This window comes from Rhipicephalus sanguineus, chromosome 10 (genome assembly GCF_013339695.2).
Source record: "Rhipicephalus sanguineus isolate Rsan-2018 chromosome 10, BIME_Rsan_1.4, whole genome shotgun sequence".
Taxonomy (NCBI): domain Eukaryota; kingdom Metazoa; phylum Arthropoda; class Arachnida; order Ixodida; family Ixodidae; genus Rhipicephalus; species Rhipicephalus sanguineus.
The window spans coordinates 18,224,013-18,239,742 of record NC_051185.1 but is presented as its reverse complement, the minus strand read 5'-3'; the positions used below and the strand labels follow the sequence as shown (position 1 = coordinate 18,239,742).

The 15,730-nt window shown below is 46.4% G+C and overlaps 1 protein-coding gene across 6 annotated transcripts in view; it reads left to right on the top strand.

Moving 5' to 3' along the window:
- LOC119407163 (secreted protein C) overlaps positions 1 to 15,730 on the top strand; it is an 88,707-nt gene that overhangs the window by 46,028 nt on the left and 26,949 nt on the right. Inside the window, exons 2-5 of one of the 6 annotated variants that reach the window (XM_037674031.2) lie at positions 449 to 556; positions 5,500 to 5,620; positions 8,958 to 9,167; positions 14,934 to 15,164. In XM_037674031.2, coding sequence (XP_037529959.1) covers positions 5,591 to 5,620; positions 8,958 to 9,167; positions 14,934 to 15,164 — 471 coding nt within the window. In that variant the 5' untranslated portion in view covers positions 449 to 556; positions 5,500 to 5,590. Of the gene's footprint in view, positions 1 to 448; positions 557 to 5,499; positions 5,621 to 8,957; positions 9,168 to 14,933; positions 15,165 to 15,730 lie in introns of those variants that run through there. The other 5 variants (XM_049419797.1, XM_037674033.2, XM_037674032.2 and 2 more) reach the window with 5 other exon arrangements.

Genomic DNA, 15,730 nt, shown 5'->3' with positions numbered 1-15,730 from the left:
GGTGTTAGTTGCATATTGTGGCTTGTCATTCTTTGAGCTCTCCCAAACCGAAAGTGGCACTGGTCGGTAATAAACAGACTAAACTTATCTGTCGCGAGCTGCAACAAGCATTTTGCCGTGTTATGACTTGCAGGCCCCCACCGACATATTGCAGCAAGAAAACGCCAAACCAAAATTTTTGCATCAGTATCTCTTTAAATTCTTGGGAAGCGGGTCACGGGGCAAACCAATCTTGCGCAGTGATTGACCAAAAGTGAGTAACGGCCTTGTAGTTAAATGGTGGCTGGAAAAAATGAGAGAACAACTTCTGAAACGAATGCAACAACATTGTGACTAAACTTAAAATGCATAGAAGAGACTTTACAGCAGATGCCTTTTTGAGGTCAGCATTTTCCAGAAGCTTAAAACTCTTACTCAACAATAATCGCACTGTTCTTCGTCTATGCAGGCAGCAGCAAACACTACCAGAAGAATAACGTCCACACTGCCGAACATCCAGGTCAGCCTAACTGGTGAGCACCGGACTTCGTTGGATCAGGCAGTCCAAAACCAGGGGGTAAATATCAATAATATTTATTAAATACCCATCGTAATTATTTTCATGTTCAACTTTTCGTATCTCATGCAACATAGCTATCTTCGGCCAGTGCCACATGATGCGCTGAAAATGCTGGAGTGTAACCAGCCCTTTACTGTACAATTGTGATGTGCCGTTTGTCATGACAACCTCTCTATAAGCAGTAACCCTGTCTTCCCTTATTTATTTATTTATTGATTCATTCATTCATTCATTCATTCATTCATTCATTCATTTATTCATTTCCCCAGCTTCTTCCTCTCCTGCTCCACTTTTTAGGTGGAGGAGGGCGAGCGAGGTGTACATAGACACATTCCTAAGGAAGGCATTTGCTAACCCGGTGAAGACAAGTCCTCGTGCTGAAATGCTGCCTCCCACGACATTTCCTCTTCAGCAATATTTCCTTACTGGACACATAGTAGGCTTTCTCACTCTATGCTAGTCCAAGACAGTACATATATGTAAAAGTGTATGTACTGTCGGATTCGCTACATGCCGAAGCACTCTTGAAGTTCAGTCAATACTACAATGCACTGCAATGCTTTCGTGTTGTGATGATACTCTGGCCTGCCAAAGCAATAGTGGGTGCTTCGGCATTAGTGCGGTATGCTTTATTTTGGTGTTTGGCTGCCTTAGCTTCATTGTTCCTCTCATTTCTTTTTGTTCTTTTTTACTTTGGGAAAAGTACATGCTAACGGCAATTTCAAAAAATAATGGACGAATATCACAGTTGCCCATTGTGTCTGATTGCGCCTATGTTGTTTGCAACCATTGTGCCTTGCGCAATAGTCTCATCATTTAAGCCACTGGTGGCTGCCAACAATTTATTAAACAGAAGGAATCGGGAACAAGTCAGTGGATTTGCAAGCGCACCTCATCCTTGTTGTTTTGTTGTTTTCTGAGGTGCCATATTAATTCATCCTCCCTTATACCATGTCTCCATAGCAGTTTGGAGGCCGGCTAACCTCCGTTGGTCACAGCTGATAGGTCGTTCCTGCTTGTCACGTTGAGTTCGATGGCTGCGAGGAGGTCTTGTCTAGCATTTTGAGCGATTCATGTTCTAGAACAGCAGTTTATGATGGTGTCTGTGTGTGGCGTTGTGTCCGATAAATCAACAGCGGTGCTTCATTCGGTCTGTGATTTTATTTCTTGCCATGTCTGGCTCGTGTTCTTGATGCGGTTGAGGTGACGCCGAGAACCTTTCCAAGGACACTTTCTACAAGCCAGGATCCTGGTCCGACGCTGCACAGTAGTTCGTCTTCAAGGGCCAGTAAACAACATCACAGTCAAATTTGTGATGGAGATATAACTACACACTTGTATGGTGTGAACATGCTGCCGCAAGAATTTTGTGAATAAATGTTGTGATAAGGTAGTTACAGGGTGTAGAACAACCCGCTTCAACTGATTTCAGTTTCTAACTCTGTCTTCCCACCCTTCTCAGTGGTGATGAGGGGTAGGCGTAGCCCTTTGTTGTGTCTACGCTCACTTCGGCAGTGTAACACCACATCAGCATTTATGTTATTGGCTCGTAGCCAGCGACTCAGCAGCGCTTCCTCCGCGTGGCACTCATGCTAGAGCGGTGTGGTGAGATAGTGCGGTGCGAGGGGTGTGAAACACTGGCGAGGTAAACAAATATGTCTCGGCGTGTGCACCCTTTTTCTAGCGGTGAAGTTGCGAGACGCCTCTTAATCTCAGAGGCTTTCATTCTTGCAAACTGCTTGTCCCGGTAGTCTCTACGAAAACGGCAGAGGGCAGCACAGGAAAATGAAAATGTGGACTGCGTGGCCAAAACGGCCAAAGTCGCATCGCCGCAGGGCCAAGGCAACGTTTTTTAGTGGAAAAGACTAATTGACGAAGTCGGCAGTATGCAATGTTACCCATGGGCAAGATTACGTCGCTGCGTGGGCGAGAAGGACTGGTCAGGCGCAGGAGAGGGTCGTTTTAGATGCAAAGCAGCTTTTGCTCGGGGCTGTCCAGCGGTGGTGTCTGCGCTCCACTGTGCATGCGCTTACTCTGTCTCTACTCTCCTACGCTCCCCTCCTCTCGCGCGCCTCATTCTCTCCTCTGCAACGCCGCGATGAGCACCCTCCTACGCTCCCCCCCCCCTCTCACGTGCCTCATTCTCTCCTACGCATGCACGCTGCATCTCAAATGCATCTCAAATCCATTGAGAAACACCGTGGTGCCGATGGAAAGCTGTTGAGGCCGAAGACAGTCCAAGCGACTCTCAACCTTACTGGGGAGGCGACAACATCATGTTCATTGAGTGACAATGTCACGAGAGCAGGAGCATTGTTTGCTCTTTCGTTAGTGGTGAAGGGAGTACCTTTTTCCTATGCAGAAACAGCATCCAAAACATTTCCAGCGACGTTTCCCGATTCAAGGATTGCTGAAAAGTTCTCATGAGGTAGGACAAAGGCTACGTATCTAATATCGGATGGACTGGGTCCATACTTCAGACAGAAAGTCTTAGGAGAGGTTGGCTGGCCGTATGTGTATTACACAATCCAAATTGATGAAGCGCCAAAGCCTGAGTAACATGTCCAACAGCTAGACATCTTGCTGTGTTACTTTTCAAAGAGTCAACAGAAGGTAGTCGTTGAGCACCTTGAATCATTCAACCTTGGCAGAGCAACAGCTACCATTGTTGTGGACTGCATTGAGAGAAGTTTGGCTGCAATTCCAAAAGGGAGGCTACTTTGTTTTTTCAGTGATGGGCCGAACACTATGAAAAGTGTGAAAACAAAAAACTGAATGAAGAATTCGGCGGGAGCATCTTGAACATAGGGGAGTGCAATTTGCACAAGGTTCACAATGCTTTCCGCACAGGTCTGAATGCTTTTGGAAGTGATGTGGAGTTGTTGGTTATAGATGTGTACTATTTTTTCAAACATGCTGTCCGGTCTTCAAATTTTAAAGAACACCGGAAGAACTTGGGCATTCCGGAGCATGTCTTTTTGCAGCATGTGAACAACCGATGGCTCACGTTTAGACACTTTGGAAAGAGTGCTTGAGCAATACAATGTGCTGAAGGCATACTTCAGGAGTGAAGCTGAAGTTCGGCCAAGTGGGGCTGTTCTACGGAACAGGCTAGTCACAGCACTTTTGGACAAGAAAACCAAAGCCACGATGCCTTTCCTGCGAAGCACAGCAGAACTTTTTATCGGATTTCAGGCAATTTTCCAAAGGCAAAAACCTTTGATTCATATTGTTTATTCAGAGTGTGTGAGTTTAGTGAGAAAGCTGCTCAGCCGCTTCATGAGACGATGCTTACTCTTCATTGAATGGCGCCCAACTTAAGCAACTGGATGTTGGGGCAACGGAGAACCTCAAATGCCTGAAATCGGGCTTGACACAGAAGAAGAAATGCAGACATGGAGCACCCAAGAAAAAAAAAGCTTTCAGGATGGGTGTCCAGCAATTTTATATTCCTACTGCCAAGCACCTCTTGAAACAGCTTCCATTGGACAATAAGCTGCTCAAGCACTTGCGCTTCCTAGACCCATGCCTATCTCTTGGCATGTAACAGACAGTTCAGTCACTTAAGTACGTGGCGGTTTGTGTACCCCAAGTTATAAAGACCGAGCAAGTGGTGTTACTAAGTGGCATTCCCTTCACTGCCGGCCTGCGATTGAAGGACTTTCTTTCAGAGAACTCCACTTGATAGTTATTGGGTTGCTATCTTCGCCTCTGAAAGCCAGAAGTACCCCCTACTATCGGTGTTGGTTCGTGCATTGCTGCCCCTGCCGCACGGGAATGCGGATTGTGAGCGCGGCTTCAGCGAAAACAAACGCATTGTTGACAGTCGCTCAAGTTTAGGAACCGCGACAATCAGTCGTATCCGCCAGGTGAAAAGCTACATGAAGCGTTTCAGCAGTGACTCGTGCAGCGTGCCATGTACCAGAGATTTTGTCAAGGCTGTCAAATGTTCTCACAACGTCTACTCCTGGCGTCTTCAACGGGAGTCTGAGGAGCGAGAGAGACGGAAGAGGAAAACGTTCGTTGAGATTCAGCCCATTGCCGAGAAGAGGACGAAGCTCTGCGAGGAAAAGCAGACCATTGAAAAACGCCTTGCGTCATATAAAGTAATGCCTGAGCATGCCCAGGGACTCAAGGCTGGCCTGGCTCAGAACAACATCAATGACATTGAGTCTGGCCAGGTTTTACTGGCTGAGGCTAATTCTAGCCTGTCCGCAAATATGGCCAAGCTACCAGCGGTGAATTTAAAACTTCAAGAGCTGTAGGAGGCAACGTCTCGGCAGCTCCTCAATTTTATTTTGAAATAAAAGTGCAGGCGATGTGAACAGGTTGGTTGTTCTCATTTCAACTGAAAACATACAAATTTAGTTATCACCTTTTGTATTTAGAGGCACGGCATTATTGCTTTTGAGTATGCTAGTATTATTTGGAGTGATGCTTGTTAAACTAAATGTTCGAAATCTCTTACAAGTCCTTAGCACTGTGCGTGAAGTTGCTCCAAAATGCTCCAAAAGTCATATTTAGGTGCTCCAAAACTGCTCCAAAACTTAAATTTTGCTGCTCCAATAATTGTCCAAATCTCACTTCGTGAGTGGCACCACTGAGTATCTCAAGCAGCGGTCGATGATCAGTGACTACAGTCACCTTGCTCTTCCTTTGCCATGGCAGTGAAATCTAGTTATACCGAAATTATGAATAAACAGGCATTTTATATGGAGATTGAAGACAGATGGAGCTCTGAAAAATTATATATTGTGTTATATCAAGGCTTTGCTCTGTCTTGCATGTTTCTTTTTTCTTTTTTTTTCAGTGTTATTCAAAATAGTGCAGTGTCCAAAATCATTAGTGGTGCTGATCTTTACCCAGAGTGCAGATCATGTGCGTTGGATTGTGTAAAAAGAGAGCAAAAATATGAAAGGAATGAATGCTTCCTTTTGCAGCTTTCACTGATGACCTTCGCCGCTGAAAACCTGCGGTTCCACGTTGCAGAGCAAGGGACTGCGGGCAACTTCCTCAACAACCAAACGGAACATGCCGGACCTGTCTATGCAGCCGCGATGGGTGAGATATGTCACTTTTAGATGCGAAGCATCTTATAGCGGAGTTCATACTAGTGGTGGTGTGTGGCGTGACCACCCTTACTGCGCATGCGCAAACCCTCTCCACAACCGCCTCTCCTCTCCCCTTGCACTCTTCCCTTTCCCTATCTCCACCTTCCCTCTCCACTCCCCCTTTCCCACTTTCCCTCCCCTTCCCGCTCTCTCCTGTCCCACTCTCCACTACCCCTCTCGCTTTCACTTCCCCTCTGAAACGCGGGCTTGACATGCCGAAACGCTGCTTCGCATCGCCTCATGGTCGCCTTTAGCGGGAGATGGTGCGACTTTTAAGGATTCTTTGATCCCATTGTGAGCGTGGCAGCATGTGCTAAGGTACTGGAGGAGTGCATCTCATAATTCTTGAGTTGTTTGCTTGTGTATCCAAAGCAGTCACTGTTACTTGAATGTGGAAACAATAGCAGCTGCGATAGATGACTGTGCAGGCTTTTCTCCCTCTTGTTCACTGCGTGTAACGCATGTGCTTGTCATCTAATGGTGTGACCATCCTCTTTTTACTATACCTCCACATTACCATATGTAGCATATTCTTGGCCATGTTATTCTATAGTTTACAAATAAGAGAACTCTCTAGTCTGTTACAACCTGAGAAAAAGTATATGCTAACCCACGGCCATGGCTGTCCTGCCCAAAAACAATTCACGTACATGCCCTATCCAGTTGCAGTCGATCATTTTTGTGGCATCAAGCAATCTTCATGTTGATTTCACCATGTAGATATATGTTTGTGTTGCTGGTTCTAGGTGCAAAACTTAGGCGTTCTGGCAAATTTTAAACGAGCCTGGTAAAGTCGACTCCAGTTAATACGAAATTCACGGGGACCACGAAAAACTTCGAATTAAGCCGAATTCCAATTAACCACAGCGAACAAAAGATACATTTATTTCAATGCAGTTTATGAGAAAAATCTGTGATTGCCGTTTGCTTCTGTTTGCTGAATCTTGCTGCAGAAAGCAAGTCCTGCAGGCTGTATATGTGCCCGAGTGCTTCTTCATTGTTGCTCTCAGCAGCGAAAAGCCGCTGCGCAAGCGCAAGGCCTGTGGCTACGTCAGCAGCCCGCGGTAGTGGCTCACTTGCGGTGTCGTCGTCGTCACCTCAGTTTCGTGACTAGCCTTGCTGGGCCGAACCATCTCCATGATCTCAGCGTCCGACAGCGCACCGCACGTTTCTACCGAACTGTCAGTGGCAACGTACTCCTCGAAAGGGACGTCGCCGAGAGCTGGCAGGAGACCGTCGACGTCAAGCCTACTTGTGCCTGCTTCCCCCACTGTACAAGACGAGTCATCATCTGCACCACTTGCAATGAAGCCGTACGCCCTAAAGCAGTTCGCAATGGTTTCGTCCTTTATGCGACCCCACGCTTGCGTCGGCATATGGATAGCACTGAGAAGGCTCACCTCATACGGACTTCCATTGTCCATACACAACAGCATCTGCTCAAGAAGATGCTTCCTGTACAGTACTTTCACGTTTTTGATAATACCCTGGTCCATTGGTTGTAACACCGATGTAGTGTTCGCTGGCAGGTGAGCGACACGTATGGCACTCAAGGGTGGCACATTCATGTGTGCACTGCATTGGTCCGCAAGGAGCAATACATTGTGTTTAGATAACGCGAACCTGCGATCCAATTTTGTCAGCCAATCCTTGAATATGTCTGCGGTCATCCACGCTTTCCTGTTACACGCCTAGTCGACAGGCAGCGTTTTCACGCCCTTGAAACCTCTAGGCTTAGCGGCTTTGCCGATCACGAGCAGGCGACATCGCTCAGTGCCCGTCATGTTCGCCGCTATCAGCACCGACACTCCTTCTTTGCTATGCTTCCCTCCAGCACAGTCATCGTTCTTGAAGGTCAGCGTCTTGAAGGTCATTCTGAAGCGAATATTGAATATCATATTTGATCGAATATGAAGCATTGAGCATTCACTCAAGCTTTGCATGACACACTTTACATGAAGTTCAGGGGATGACGGAAGCTTGAAGTGATGAAAAATCCTTGGAACACTGAATGTTGCTGGAGCCAACGCTTTGACAAGCAGCCTTCAAGAAGACAAGGCCATTTGTCGAAACATGGGTTCCAACGACACCCCGTGTTCCAAGGATTTAACACTTTGCATGAAGCCCCGTGGTGCAACATGAATCTGCATTTTTTTTTGTGTGTATGTCACTGCTCTAAATGTGAGGAACGTGTTGTTTTATTGCTTTGGAATAGTTGTTTTACTAATTAACATGATTTCCTCCCACGAATTATTGCAATAGATTGCTTTTCAACGATTGCTTTTTCGGGAGGGCAGTAAACTCAGATACCGAGGTCATTAGATCATTACTTGGAAAAGTGGTTCATGATCCTTTTAAAGCTTATTGCAGCAATGCACTCTCCGAAAGAACCTTTATGTGCAGTAAAAGTTTCTAGAGCTGTGAGAATAGCAAAATTTTGGGTGCGAAGCGAATTCGAATATTGAAGTGTGAGTGCGAATCGAATCGAATATTTTTCGAATATTTCTCGAATACTTCTAGAATGTTTCTTGAATACTTGGAGTTGGAAAGTTGGAGAGGATTCCTAAGCATTATCTTATGAGATAGGAAAACGAATGTTTCTTTTCGCTAGGTTAATGAAGCACTGGCGGTGTGGTGTTTCATAGTTGTCTTATCAAGAATGAGGCAATGTAGAGGCTGAATTGTATTTATGTACATGATTTCGTGCACCCAAAGTGTTGCCGACAACACTTTACACGTGATAGGCAAAGATGCCATTTCCTCAGCCTCTCCTCCTCTTTCAACTTCTGTGGAAGCCCAACAGATGTGGCAGACAAAGGTGTCCTCCCTTAAAGTCCGGAGTTCCAAATCTGCCTCGTAGACGTCGATATATAAGAAAATCTGAAATTTTGGATGCTAAAATCTTCGGTGTCCGATTTTTCGGACTTTCTGCCCAAATTTCAGGTCCAAAACAGCATTAATTGAGCCCCCACCTCTGCCGCATCTATCATCTCCACGTTGAAACCAGCATTTTCTTGAGTGAATACATGTGCGACCGTAGCTTTGCCGCAATACGAGAGTGTAATGAGGTGAAGCATATCGAAAATCTGAAGGGGTCACTTTCAATTGGACGTTGACTGTATTTGTCTTTGGGAAGTTCGAATAGTTCGAATAGTAAAATTCGAGTTCGAATCGAATCGAATAGCAAACACTATTAGAAAAATATTCGAAATTTCGAATATTCGCACACCCCTAAAAAATTTTCCTCTGCGAACTTGTACCGTTCGGGCCGCATTGGATGTATGCAGAGAAGTGGCCCCGAGGCATTGAGGCCGACAAACGAGACATCGCAAATTTCAACCGGCTCTACCACTTCATCGGCGACAACATCATCAAACACCTCTGGTGGCACAACGACTTCTGGCGGCTCCGGAACATCCTCTGATGCTTCGACGTCGGGAACCAGTGGAGGTTCCAGTGCTGCTGGTGGTGCTCCTCCGGCCCCCAAGAATCCTCCTGTAAGTGTACTAGTAAAAGGATCTGTCGAGGGATACGTGGCACCGCAGTGGCTTCATCACTAAGTGACGTCACTGGCGCGCGTGTCGAAACTGGTTCGCAAAACACCACTGCTGCTGTCACAGCGGGTACTGGTGCACAGTGCTTGGTGCATGGTCTTTTTTGTTGTTGTTGTTCTTTAACCCATGGAGGAAGAAAGACTAAGGAGAGGCCCTATCGTATTCAATGCATTGCGAAAAGCATGGCAGAAGTGACATCGAATTTATGGGGCAAACAAAAGAGCAGACGCCCTTTGGCACGCTCTCCGTGCTGGTTTGCTTCTTCGCATATTTTTAGTCCCGGCGTTAATTTAGCGTATATTGTGCAGCTTGTACCGTAAAAACCGGAATATGTCGACCCCTCCTACCCCCCCCCCCCCCCCACTTCTGAAACTCGCAAAAAAAAAGGTTACGTGCAACGGCCAAAGTATCAGAAAGAACTCTTTATGTCATGTAATCGGAACGTTAAGCCTAGGTTGTTGAAGAGTGGGCGTAAGGCCTTTTCTTTTCCTTTCTCATGCCCAATTTCCCGATCTGGCCGATGGGCTGTTCACGTGGCACTGCACAGTTTTAATAGCTTGTTTAGTAGCCATACAGCGCTATGCCAACGTGTGCGTATTTGAGGTAACCTCCCATCGAAAAGAGGACACTTCTGTATTGTGTACGAGATCGTGAACGTAAAGTTCGTAATTCCAGCAAAAAAACGCGAGACCCTTTAATTGCGACGAAATCCGTCATACGTGCTTGCGATGGTCGAACTCAAACTGCAGTTGTTCTCCACCTCGTACCAGAACACTTGTGTCAGCAGGCTGTAAAAGAAGTGTGCCCAAGTGCTTTGCTTCATTAAGGAACTGCTTTTACGATACTGTATTGTGGTGCGTCCGCAGATAGAATGTTCAACGCAGGTCGAGTGTTTATCACGATATTTTGCAGCTGCGGGTATAACAGCAGGATAAAAAAAAAATACATCCGTGCTGTATTGAAGGTGCTCACTGGGAAATTGCCGGCAGAGTTTTCGATGCATATTATGACATTTGTTGGCACTTAACGGCCTTTAGCTTTCACAGTGATGCATTCCTTCTCGCGTTCCTCCTCTGAGCGTAGTTTGGCGCGCAAGCGGTGCACATCCGCTGTCGAAGCGGCACTCATGTAACAGCATTGAGCGGCCGCTGCTGCGTGTTTGTCAAGCGGCTGATCGCAAGACAAAGCTTGTTGAACCATGACACCTCATTAGGAGCTCTCAGTAGCTCTCATGAAGTGGGGGAGGTCCAAAGAGATTGGACTCTTTGGGATGCCCCCGTGCCTGGTAGATCGACGTTGTCATCGGCTGTTGACTGCAAGCATCGCCGGCGTTTCTTGCTGTCCTTTATTTTTCATTTTCGTAGTCGATTAGCAGATGTTCATACAGTAGGTTTGTTGCATCTGTTTATTGTTCGACCACGAGTGACAATTCCTGCATTGTTAATCCATAATGTGATATGGCAGACATTTGCGAATACATTAGACATGGTTTTGTGTAAATAAAATCAGTTTGTCAGCGCATGACGCTGTCGAGTGTTTCTTCGTGTCCTGTTTTATCCGCGCTGCTGAAGAACTGGTGCAATTCTACGGTGCAATAAAAATATGTGTACGCACGTGATGCACGTTACTTGTTATGTACTCATAATAACTATGTATAAATATTTTTTTTTCATTGGACATACGAGTCTAACTGCAGTTTTTGTACGATCTACGTCTAAATAAAAAAAGATTATGAGTACGGTGCGGATACATTTATTACGAAGCAGAGCGATTCCGCCCATTATTGATTCGCTAAAAAAAAAAACATTAAGTGGGTTAGTTAGACCGGCTCATATGTGAAAAAAAATTTTTTTAATGAGGCGTTGTTTATATTCGGCATAGTGGGGCTCGAAAGGCGGGAGTGAAGTCGCTATGATCGCTTAAATTGCGAAAGTGCATTGAAAATCGTATCGATCACCAGGATAAAAAAAAAAAAAAACTAAACTAACGCCCCCAACTACACACCCTGTCATTGCAGCGGCTGCGTGGAGGAGCATTCGTCTATGCAATAGCCGCTTAAAACATCGCCCGCCCTCCGTAAATCAGTCGCAACAACATTAACTCATTTCACAACACACAGAAAACTTGCATCAAAAGAACTTCCATGAGTTGCGCACCGTAACTTTGACTTTTCTTGCGCGCAAAACAGCGACGCGCGCTAGCCGCGCCCTGCAACCCGCCGGAAAGTTTCAGGTGATGCTGCGGGCCGCGCCGCCTCTCGGCGGCAACATGAAGTGCGTCACACTCCGCCGCTCAGTAAGCGCACTACAAACTTCGAGAACACTGTACTCGTGGGCCTTTTGCCGTGAACTCCCGCGCTAAGCCGGACCCGTGGGCCCGTGGCCTTCCGCACTCGGGAACAACGTTACTAGAACAAACTCAGTTTCAAAGCTCCGTATCTCCGCCAGCGGAGGAGGGTGGTCCGAACGGCGGTCGCGAGAACTAGCGGCGCTGCAGTTCCGTCTTGCGCCACTATCGGCGCGTCGTCTGCTGCCACGGCATATAAACGCTGCGGTCCGCCGCGCAGTTGCTCGCGGCAACTGCGCGGCAACTTTCTTATTGTACTAGTTAGGTGGATACTTAAGTGGATATGCATAAGGTCGTCTGTATGCATTGGCCCGCGTGCGTTGTTCATTGATTGGCTAAGAATCGATATTCGGTCTATATTGCCATGCCCACTTCTTGTTTTATTTTGATGTATTCTGATTTGACCAGCAAGGACGGTTATCAACGCTCGACGCTGTCCGCGAAGCAGTGTTCGAGAAGCTTCGCGATTGCAGTAGATCGTTTTGGTAAGATTGCGCGATGCACGCGAATGTTCCAGCTTTGTCGAGAGAACGCCGCCACTAGCGATATCGCTGGAAAGTTCGATAGCGCCTGTATAAAAGCCGACGCGCTTGACCGCTTGTCAGTTGATCGATGGTCGACGCTCTGTTCGCCGCTATCAGTGTATTGCTGTAGTTTGACTTTCAGTTTCCCGGCCACAAGTTCGGCCAAATAGAGAGTTTCATCTCGGACCTGCTGACTGCTGCCTTCGTCGACGTCACGACCCTGTGACAATATTTGAGCTGTCTACATTGCGCTTAACTTCCAAGCATAGGAGTTTCTAAGCGAATGAGGGTTTTCAGCGTAATTTTTATAACTACCACCACAATTTTAGCAGCTGCCGTCTTATCTAGACCAAGAACAACCCAACACGTTTGTAAAAGCCTTTATAGTGTACAAAGAAGCGTACTTACTCGAGATACAAAAACGTTCTAGAAAAACAGTACTCATGTTTCTACAATTTATTGAAAAAAACTTTCTCGAAAAACATCACCAATGCTTTGCAACGTTTACAAGACACGTTTTCGCGACTGTTAAAGGGATACTGACCCAAAATCGGGAAATTTTACGAGAACTCGGTAAATGAAATCTCAGTGTGCGATTACATCGAATAGATGTCGTCTCTGAGCAATTTTTTCAGCTGATAGTTGTATTTTCGGTGTCTCATCTTTCTACGTCGCATCCTTCTACGGTGCCTTAAACAGTTCGAACAGAGCGGCCGTGATGTGAGCACCGAGCAGTTATTCGCGCGTACTCTGTCGCTAGAAGAGTCGTCAGTATTCAACTTCAGTTTTTCAACTTCACCGAGCAGATGTTCCATGCCCGCAGCACTTCTTACACTGTACGACAGCCGTTTTTTTACTACGCAGTTAAACTGCTCGTGAACTACAATTATCTTTTGCACAAGTAAGTCTCCGTTCCCGAAGCAAAGTGTGGGATTGGGCTAGTTGGTATTCCATTATTAAACTGCTAAGCGCAAAAATTTGACACGGTACACATAGAAAAGACGAGGACCAGCGCTGGTCATCGTCTTTTCTATGTGTACCGTGTGAAATTTTTGCGCTGAGCAGCCCGTTCCCGAGCCGGCGAGTATAAAATATTCCGCACATCTTGTTCAATACCTCGTCGTAAAATCTCTCGAAAATCCACTACTTTGAAGGCATAGCGACAGCTGACAACTGATTGAATGTTAGTGTGATGCAACTCTCAGTCTCGGTAGCGTATATAGGTAATCGCGTGCCTTTTGTTTTGCTGTTCTATTTCTGGCGGCTCCTCCAAATTGGGCTCCGGGCTTTCGCGGGACGCCGTGCGTTTTGGGGGGGATTTGCGCCTAAACCCCGAACATTTTGGCTTTGAAATGTGGGGTGGAAATGCTGGGAACAAGCGCGGCACGCCACCTGGCGCGAGTTCCCACTTTCCACGTGGGATCAAAACTTCTTGTCCCGCAACGACACGACGATAGTGCTTTACAATGTCATCACTCTGAAAATGAACGTCACAGACCTTGCATTTCGCAGTAAGCTTTCGATCTTTGCGATGCAAAGCTTGAATGGCGTAGGGTCTTTTGGAGGTCCGAAGAAGTGTCGTGAAGCGGAGTCGTCATTGCGGTACCCGCTCTTGCAGCCCGGCGCAAAGCAAGCCGGCATACCGCACTGTGAATCTGTTCGCCCTCGTTACGCTTCGTACATCATGCACGTGTCTTCGTACAAGACGCTAAGCCTGGTCAAGAACAGTCGCAAAAATGAGCTAACACAGCGCAGACGACGCTGTAACCCACGTGCGCTCGTACACCGGCGGCGCGGATCACAAGCGCCAGTCGCGGAAGCTAGACTAGAGTCACTGGAAAATTTTCTAGTGACTCTAAGCTAGACGTGACTGCAGCGCCACTAGTTCTCACGACCGCCACGCGGACCGCCTCTCCGGCGGAGCTTTTAAACTGAGTTTGTTCTAGTAACGTTGCTCGGGAAGCGCGCGGAAAGCGAGGGGCGTCTGCTACGCGCTGTAGTTTCTTGCGCCGCGTTTACACACAGGGCACTTGAAGTCTACTTAACTTTTATAATGCTGTGCGGAATGGAACTTATCCATTTTTAAGCGCTGTGTTAATGCTGGGGCAACAACAGAATGCAAAAAATCATGTGTCAAGCGGCATCAGCGTGGCCTAGTTCCGGTCACGGAGTTCGGGAACGTTGGTTGGTGCGTGCGTAAAAACACACACAAGCAAAGAACGAAAAAAGAACCTTATTCACACGAGTAATCGGGCAATAGCAACAAGTATGCACGAATTAAGACTAATAAAAAAAAAGTAAATTGCAGGCGCAGTCAGCTGAAATACTTGCGCGCAGTGACCGCTTCACACTACGAGCTCCACAACAAAATGTCACATTTGTCTGTTTTCTTCATTTTCTCCAAATACCAATTTTGTACACCCAGCATGACATTTCCTGCAATATATCAGAAACTGTTAAAGATAGGAGAATAATTCTTGTTGCAGCATGTAGCTAGATGTTTGGAGCAGACAACATAGCAAATAGATCTTAGTTTTTTTTGTTCTAAGTTTTTAAAATTTGTCTTAGGCGTGATCAACTCCATGGCCACATTCAGAACTATGGAGTTTAGTGCACTGTAAAATAAAAAATAATGACCCAATCATAAAAGTGCTTCCTTTGTTGTGTGTCTTGTGCCTTCTTCTATTGGTCCATATGTCATTTGTAAATTTTTGGGTGGTGGTTATTTTTCTATTGTAGGAAGAACGATAGAGATTGTTCTCCTAATTATATAATGAACTAATAAAAAGCCTGCAAGGTTGGTGAAATGAAAAAATTTTCATCTGCCAACTTGTTGTAGCTTTCGGGCCATATTGGAAGAGTGTCAGAGCTGAAGCCTATGACTGCTGGGGAGACCTCTACAATCTCCACGGGAACGACAAGTTCCGCAGGCAGTGATTCCTCTGGATCCTCCGGTGGGTCGGCCTCCTCTTCTGGGGCAGCCTCGTCGACTTCTGGCAGCAATGATTCTAGCACAAGTGGTGGCTCTAATGCTCCTGGGGGCGGAGCTCCAGCACCACCAGCGCAAAACGTAAGTGTACTAGTAAAAGGATCTGTCGAGGGATACGTCGCACCGTGGGGGGCTACATCACTAAGTGACGTCACTGGCGCACGTGTCGAAACTGGTTGGCAAAACACCACTGCTGCCATCACAGCGGGTACTGCTGCACAGTGCTTGGTGCATGGTCTTTTTTTGTTGTTGTTCTTTTAACCCATGGAGGAAGAAAGACTAAGGAGAGGCCCTATCGTATCCCAATGCATTGTGAAAAGCATGGCGGAAGTGACATCAAATTTATGGGGCAAACAAAAGAGCAGACACCCTGTGGCACGCTCTCCGTGCTGGTTTGCTTCTTCGCATATTTTTAGTCCTGGCGTTAATTTAGCGTATATTGTGCGGCTTGTACCGTAAAAACCGAAATATATAAGTCGACCCCTCCTACCACCCCCCCCCCTCCCCCACTTCTGAAAATCGAAAAAAAAAAACGTTACATGCAACGGCCAAAGTATCAGAAAGAACTTATTCCATGAGACAAACGCAATTTCAAATGGTGCACAGTGAGAATGCCATTTATTTACGCGTGTGTTTACATGTAAGTT